Consider the following 8,736-nt stretch of genomic DNA (forward strand, 5'->3'; position numbering starts at 1 on the left):
TTCCCCTAATTTTATCAATTTGATGAGACACACGTTAATAAAATCAAATTCTCGCGTCGCCCGATGGACAAGTAATAGAAAAAGAACAATTATTGCTCGGGCAAACTTACTTTTTTGCGTCCCTAAATAACTCACACGTAATTATGGGTTCGAAAAATCGAGAAGACCTTGCGAGTCCGGCTTCGTAAAGGCGGCGTCAGATCGACGCAAAATAAAAACAATAATCTCCAATCTCCCAAACTGTTTATTTGCGGACCCTTTTGCTTAATGCTATTAACTTGATTGGATCCAACCTAACATCCCACTTGATAACAAGTCGACCCTACCTACCGGTGATTTGATTAAAGTAGTACTAAATCCTGAAGATCCGTTTATTAAATGTTGAGACATACATTTCAAACTAAATTATGCAAAATAAAGAAGCTCAAACTCATCGTGCGATCCTAATAGAGACGTTAATTTATTGCCCAAAATAACCCTTTATAAGTTATTTTCGCCATTAAATTTTACCAAAATAACTTTATAAGTACCTCACAGTTGTAGACCTAACTAGCTTTTCGAATATCAGTAAATGATTTTTAGTTTTATAATTTCTAGCAAATTTATACCGAGCAGTACCAGAGGTTGCCCAATACTGACTTTTAAAAAACATAATGACAAACCGTAATTTAAAGTTTACATATCGTTAGGTTTATTTCTAATGAGGTACAGAATTAAACACGAAATGCAACTGGTATCAGATACTAGTTAACATTGCATGTTCCACGGAATATTACATCAATTAGTTTTTTAATTAACGTAATATTAATAAACTTCCAAACACTGGGTCTAGGTATGAAGGAGCCATGTTCGGATAATAAAACATAATTAAGCTACTTCTTAATAGCAGCTTGCTTGGCTTGATGAGCCTGCAGGACAGCTACAGCTTCCTCCACCTTGTTCTTCAAAGACTCGTTGTGTTCCAACATGTGGAGGAGTTCCGTATTGTCGATCTCCAGCAACATTCCTGCAAATCGTAAAATATTAGCAAGACTTAGAAACGTAGAAATTGCAAAAAAACACTTACCAGTAATTTTCCCAGCCAAATCAGCATACATGCGTTGGATAAGTGGGAACAAACGTTCTCCCAACATCTGTTTCTGTTCCTGTGGCTGAGCAGCGGCCAACATGGTGGCAGTGAGCGGCTCCTGTCCCTGAATATGTACCGCCTGTTGAACTGGTGTTGCTGGCATAGTTCCCATAGCCTGAGGAGGGTTGCGCATGTTTGAAGTGTATTTGAAAGTAGCTGCTCTACTTCCAGTGGCAACGACCACTTGTTGTCCAGCAAGAGGTCGTCCCTGCATATTGGGAGGCTGTTGGCCAGTGATGGGTCTTGGCACATTGCCGAGGCCGATGTTATTACGCATGGCCATTGGTTGATTTGGAGGCCGAGCACTTGGCCGGTATGAATTGGCCATATATGCAGCAGTACCTCCTTGAGCTCCCGGTCTAATTGGTGTTTGTGCTGCCCATCTTGGGTTGCTTCTGATTGGAGTCAACTGAGTGCCGCCTGTAAAGTACCTTTGTGCTGTCGGAATAGTTGGGACGAAGTAGCTAGATGGGCCTGGAGGCATAAATTGATGGCCCATTTGATGCATTCTCATATTAGCCATTCGTTGCATGTACTGGGATGTTAAATGCGCTTTTCTGTCCTCTTTTCTTTGAGCCAAAGCTACATACAAGGGTTTGGACCCCACTATACGCCCATTCATTTCTGTAACCGCTTTTGTTGCTTCTTCGGGAGATGAAAAACACACGAAGCCAAATCCTTTACTTCTGGTGGTTATGAAGGACTCCGTTTTGTTTTCTTCAATCATCACCTTGGCAGATGTGATGGTGCCGAACGGAGCGAACTCTTTGCGAAGACGTTCATCATCAATGGTGTCATCCAAGTTTTTCACGTACAAATTGACGCCTTGATAACGATTGAGTCGTTCCATTTTCAAGGCTTCAAAGCGACGTTTTAATTCCTGTTGACGTTCAGCCTTCTTTTGAGCGCGTCCCACATAAAGCGGCTTTCCTTCAACTAACTCCTTCCCTAAGAACAGATAAAATCAAATGTCATAAATCGCAAAAATTCATCATCAGGTTAGATATAGTTACCATTTAATGCGTCCACGGCAGTTTCGGCCGCTTCAGGGCTTTCGAAAGCAACAAAACCGAAACCCTTTGATTTTCCATCATCCTTACTCATGACTTTGTAGCTAGTTATCTTTCCAAACTTCTCAAACATATTGCGAAGCTGCTCTTCGGACAAATCTTCGCCGAAGTTCTTCACATAGACATTGGTAAATAATTTAGCCTTTTCTCCCAATTCCTTCTCCCTTTCCTTGCGGGGAATGAAGCGTCCAACGTACACTTTTTTGCCATTAAGAAGCATTCCATTCACTTTTTCGATCGACTTATTCGCCGCTTCTTCGGTTTCAAAATGAACAAATCCATAGCCCTTGCTAGTGCCATTTTCATCTTGGGCCACTTTGCAGCTCAGAATGTTTCCAAATGCCGAAAAAGTATCGTACATAGCTTTGTTATCAATAGATCGGTCCAAGTTTTTAATAAATACGTTGCCAACTCCAGATTTTCTCAAAGAAGGATCGCGCTGAGACCACATAATGCGAATCGGCCGTCCCCTGATCAAATCGAAGTTCATTGTATCCAGGGCACGTTCGGCTGTAAGAATTTTTTTTACAAATTAACAATGCTAGTTCGTTCTGATTACAATGATTAGACTAATTTGATCATCTGCTCTGGTCTAATATTTCATATTAAATTGCGGTGAACTTGTCGTTTGAGTATTACGATTTTTTGTTGTTGTTGTTGTACCTCAAAGAACACTATATTAAGCAATGTCAATGTGAGAAAATATCTTGGATGGTCCACAACTTAACCCAAAAAAGAGCAAAATCAACATTTTCAAGCTAATTTTGAGCGGTGTTGCCAAATTGCAATGCAGATTCATTCATTCGCCTGGTTTTGGGTTATTTGGGCTTTAATTTTTATTTTGTATACATTTTTAGTGTTATTAAAAAATAACTAGCTGACACAAAACAACTAACCGAAAAATATTTGATTATACACGTCAGTGGTGGTTAATTTTTGGTAGTACTCAAACGAGTTCACCGTAAATTGCTTGTGATGTTCTCTCACGCATTCTAGTAAATGCCACGTGGTCCATTTATTCTGTAACTATGCCGAAAACAGAACGCAGCATATTTTTACACAGAAATTACATCTGTTAAGGGGAGCCAACTACCTAGTTGGCTAAATGGTAAAAGTAAAATTTACAATTTTGTAAACCGCAAACACATATTTCCAAACTGCGCATGCCAAGACCTTTTAAATTGGTTTGGAATCGGCGAATGAAGCTATTTTGTAGCACCATACGATGGAATTAATTTTTTACTGTTAATTAAATTCCCGATCGCGTATGGAATGTCAGGACGTGAATACCACAAGATGGAAAAGTGATACACAGTTAACCTAAAAATGGCTGCATATTGAATCACGTGGGCATTTTCCAAACGTCGAAAAACTAAAAAAGCTTCCACTAATCACTAATGGGGAGGGAAACATCGCAATGCTGAAGAATATGCAATTAGTTAAAAGTATTTTTGAAGAACGTACTTGCTAGGATTGGGTGTAAAAGCAAAGTGAAGGTAAAAACATGTGCAATCCTCAGGGTCATTTAAAATGAACAAAGAGGTTAACCAAACTGTACCATATGGAACTTACCATCCGCAGGTTGTTGAAAATTCACGTAGGCATACCCGAGAGATCTACGAGTTATCAAATCGCGGCACACTCGGATTGACAAAACAGGCCCTGCACTTGAAAATTTGTCAAAAAGCATGGCTTCCGTAATATCGGAATGTAAATCCCCGACGTACAGAGACGCCATGGGGTAATTAGGAGCCCCTTGATTCATCGTTCTGATATCTCGACCAACGCGTGACGAATATTAGAATGAAGAAAAATCAGTATAACATACAAATGGAAATCAAAATTGTTTATATTAAGGTTTTCCACTGTTTTTCGATTTTTTTGAAGTTATTTAAATTGTTTTATAATTTTTTTGGGTTTTGCACAATTTTTAAATTTTTTTGTCTTTTTAAAAGAATTATTTCACCGTGGTTCCGTGATTGTGTGTCTTGGGGACACACGGACACAACCACACACGCACACCACAACTGACGAAATGGGATGATGCCAGTTCTCAACGTGGACAACTCAGATAGTCTAAATTAACTCGTTGATTCACTCCATTCGTGCGCACGCCCAAGTAGTTCTGCGACTACAATTGTACAAAACGCTTGAAGAACTCTCCCCTCCTTCAGTCTGGCCAACACTAGCACTGTGTTGCCACCTATTAACATTAATAGAACATGAGATAAATCCCCTTTAAAATATGTCTCTTAAGACTTTAAGCCATTTATCTACATGGTTTCTCCGGAATTAACAGACCTCGCACAGAGTTTTAATTGATGAGCGTCTTACAATACCCGCAAAAAAATTGTCATTTGTTTATTTTAAAACAAATTTGTTATTTATCTGCATATTTAATGAGGAGCACTATTTATCAATCTGTAATAAAAGACGTGAAAAAATTCTGTCTTTTTAAAGACAAACATTTTTGAGGCGAAGTACCCAACAAGAAGTTTGTAAAAAAAATTATATTTATTATGTCTCAAATGTTAATAACGCTTTTGCTCCTATGCAATATGCAAGTGTACATTCTACTGGTTATGGGCATATAACTAGCGTAGGATTTGTGCCACTCTACGTCACAGCCAGTGAAACAACGGTCTTGCGTGACGTCATTTTACAAGCAAAGCTGGTAACTTTCGTTCCCTTTTTTTAACATAAAATTTTTTTTGGAAATTTGCTACCGGCCTTGTTCTAAACGACCCTCACGATAGGTTTGGGAGAAGTTTCAACCAAAAAATGTTTGTGCAACGGCCCTATTGTCTACAAGCGCCTAATGCTCTCTTCGGTTGGCAACACTGACAGTACAATTCTGCGAATGGAACGGGAAAGTAATAAACACGTGGTATAGTTTTATTTTCCCATCCTGTTCCATCCATGATATGAGTAATTGCCCTTTAATCTTATTTGTCATATGGATTAGATTCCGTACAGTTTCAATCTTAATATTTTCAACTACTTGAAATGATTTAATCTTATTTCTATGAAAAGCCAGGGCAGAAAGACCACGTGTTTTCCTTAAATCGACCCACAAGATCAATCTAACAAATCAAATGCTTCTTGAATCGCTTGTTGCTTCATCATTTGAACTTATTTTCATGTACATTTCATTTCGCATACGCTGCTAATCAAATTACTACTATTTTTAGGTTTATCTAGTCTATCTGTATATATATAGTCGCAAAGTGAGACATTATTTTATGAAAAGATTGCATGAAAAGAGAGCACTGCAACATGCTATGGTAAATTACGATTTACATGGCTAAAGGTTTAATAGACCACACGCTCTTGCTAGATAAAAATGGAATGAAAACTTCAGCATTATATCAAAATAACTCCAACATGACTCCATATAAACTTTACGTGCTGGAATAATTCCCAGAACAACTTTGTGAAGTTTGAAGTTGAGTTGAAAGCTATCGATTTCCATCTCTTAATTAATGTAATGTGTCATGCTGATGGCTTTAATTTTGTGCAGATATAGACTTTCTAATGATTTTCCTTCAGAAAACTTAGTTTAAGGAATAAATGACACAGAAAGTAATCGAAAAAATGGCGTCATAGATTACAAACTAACAGGTTCAACAGAGAACAGAGGGTTCTACAGCGTTGCCAGGTCCGAAAATCGAATTTCGGTAGATAAGCACGACATTTTTCGGTAGATATCGTAAAAAATCCGTAGACACATTTTTTTTCATTATTATAAGGGCTCCATAAAATCGCACATTGTTCAAAACTTTATTTTTTATGAACTTACAGCAATACTAAAATAAACATAAGAGTCAATAGGTATATTTATAATATTTCCTTGAACATTACAACACATTGTGAACAAAAATAAAATAATACACACAAAAAATCAATAAAATCTTCATCATACATATTGCGAATAATATTATTAATTCTAATTTCACGAACTAAACACCTTTCTTTCTTTAAATAAAAATATCTCCTCAGCCTTCCAAACAACACCTTAACTTAAAAAATGTCAGTTGCTCTTCTGATATTACGGATTCTAAAATTGTTTTCTGTACATTAACTCCTAAATAAATGTCAGAAACCGGTAAGAAATTAATAGAATTTTTATAGCCAATGTTGGAAATTGGAACAGAAAGTAAGTAATTCCTTTTTAAAAAACAGTCAAATAGATTTCTGAATATGTTTCTCACGTTAAATGTGTTATATTGTACATTAAGTAATCCATTGTAAATTTTTTAATTTTTATTTGTTACTTTTCGGTGGAAATCTGCATGGTATCGGTAGATTCCTTGACGAATCGGTAGATCTACCGAAAAATCGGTAGACCTGGCATCTCTGGGGATCTATGAGTTTACTGCGGCGATCATTTGTACAATTTTGGACACAAACTATTGTCAGAAGACTTTGTTCGACGAAGAAGAAGAGTTTCGACGTTGTGCATCAGACCCATCTACCGTCAAATGTTTAAGTTTGATTTTTAATGGAAATATACATATTTGTTGTTGCATTGATAGTTTAGTGGAACGCATCAAAATTCATAGATGGAAGGAGTGGGTTTGAACATGAGTAAAATATTCTGGAATTATTCTCAATAGTATTTAATGAGTGATCAAACATTTGATGCTATCGCAGCTATCGTACACAATTTTGTTTACTTTAATTTTTAAAAACCTTGAAATCTGGATTGATCCAACGTGGAGTTAAATTTAATATCGGAATATATCGAGTCAGTTTGAGAAAAATGTTTACTCTGTATAATTGCATGGCACTTAATGGAAGTAGAAGTAGGTAGAAATCATCGCTTGACCGTCGTTTTGTCATTTCACTGCGCAAGTCAAATCAAGGAGATAGTAATGCCGGATATTACAAAATGGCTTGTTATGAGTAAACATTACAAAGTCCACTGTGCTTTGTTTGTTTTGTTTTGTATGTTATCTAATTGCAGTTTGAGATGTCAAAACTGTTTCAATAACGAAATAAGAAAATAATGTTGTTTACGAGGGATTCCTGATGAATGTGTACTGACAAACTGATATTAATAGTAAATTGGGTTGTTTGCAACATTAGCTCGTTATATTATTAGTTCGCTATATTTTCTACCTGAATACCGGTCAGTTGTTTTCTACTCAGTTAGCATTATTTAGCAACTTTCCATTAGGGATGACACAAACCAGCATTTTTCAGTCACTTGGTCCATGTGTGACTGTTCCAACTTGTACCTGTTCCAGGTATCTGTTATTTTTTGTCACATGTTACCTTTGCCGATGATAAATATTGGTTTGTACCTGAAACCGGGCTGCAGCTCATTGTTCCATTGAAGGATACCCACGCCACCTTGTTCCTTGTTCCTGGTAATTTGGGTGCGAATGCTGGTTTAGCCATAAATTGTGACCGAATAACTTTGTTCCTTTACCTACCTATGCAAGGGCTGATGAATGCATCTTTATAAAATTAAAGTGCAAAAATAATTTTCCCTTCTAGAGAAACCGTTTCATGGTTTTGCATGAAATTTACTTTAACAGATAATCGGAATACTTAGCAACAGCTGCAATACACTCATATTTTTGACAAAATAATTATTGTTTTACTCACTTGACCCGTTTATGGCATGCATCCCATCTTTTGGGTATATTCATCCTAATCAGTGATTAATTCACCTTCAAGCAAGGGCGGATCCAGGGGGATCCTCATTTAATTCTCTATCCAACGATGCCAAAACGAATTATCTGGCTCGAATGGTTCTTGAGAAACTTCGAAAAAAGCAGGGCCATGTTCAAGTGGATTTTGCAAGTCAAAAAAAACCACGCAAATCTAAAACTTCTCGAATTCAAGACTTTTGAGAAAATTGCCAACATTTCCTTATCGATGGTTCACTTTTAAAAAGGCCATTTATTTCTCTCTAGAATGATGTACAAATGAGCGTTCTTGCTCATTTTGTCTCCGAGATATGAGCAAAAAGGGGACGGAAAACATGAAATTTTGACATAATCTTGCACCTAAGTGTCCGATATTCAAATTTCGCTTTCTGCGTCAAAACTACTCGAATTTCCTCACTCACGTTGTTACGACTGAATCGACTTTTCAATTTTCTATCCAACAATGCCAAAACGAATTCTGTGACTCGAATGGTTCTTGAGAAACTTCGAAAAAAGCAGCGTCATGTTCAAGTGGATTTTGCAACTCAAAAAAAACCACGCAAATCTAAAACTTCTTGAATTCAAGCATTTTTTTAGAAAACTGCCAACATTTCCCCATCCATGGTTCACTTTGTAAAAAGGTCATTAATTTCTGTCTAGAATGATGTAAAAATTAGCGTTCTTGCTCATTTTGCCTCGGAGATATGAGCAAAAAGAGGACGGAAAACATGAAATTTTTGCATAATCTTGCACCTAAGTGTCTGATATTCAAATTTTACTTGCTGGGTCAAAACTACTCGAATTTCCTCACTTACGTTGTTACGACTGAATCGACTTTTCAATTCTCTATCCAACGATGCCAAAACGAATTCTGTGGCTC

At 36.9% G+C, this 8,736-nt stretch overlaps 1 protein-coding gene across 1 annotated transcript; it reads right to left on the reverse strand.

Moving 5' to 3' along the window:
* Positions 1–226: 226 nt before the first annotated feature.
* LOC109540870 (polyadenylate-binding protein 4-like) lies at positions 227–4,280 on the reverse strand. The gene is made up of 4 exons (XM_019909369.2): positions 3,772–4,280; positions 2,143–2,709; positions 1,067–2,077; positions 227–1,006 (listed from the first exon to the last, which is right to left on the reverse strand). Exons 1-4 carry the CDS (start codon positions 3,962–3,964, stop codon positions 873–875), a joined length of 1,905 nt encoding a protein of 634 aa, XP_019764928.1. The 5' UTR covers positions 3,965–4,280; the 3' UTR covers positions 227–872.
* Between the last annotated feature and the right edge of the window lie 4,456 nt (positions 4,281–8,736).

Source organism: Dendroctonus ponderosae, unplaced genomic scaffold (assembly GCF_020466585.1).
Source record: "Dendroctonus ponderosae isolate FM_Combo_2020 unplaced genomic scaffold, Dpon_F_20191213v2 Dpon_F_20191213_1, whole genome shotgun sequence".
NCBI classification, from domain to species: Eukaryota; Metazoa; Arthropoda; class Insecta; order Coleoptera; family Curculionidae; genus Dendroctonus; species Dendroctonus ponderosae.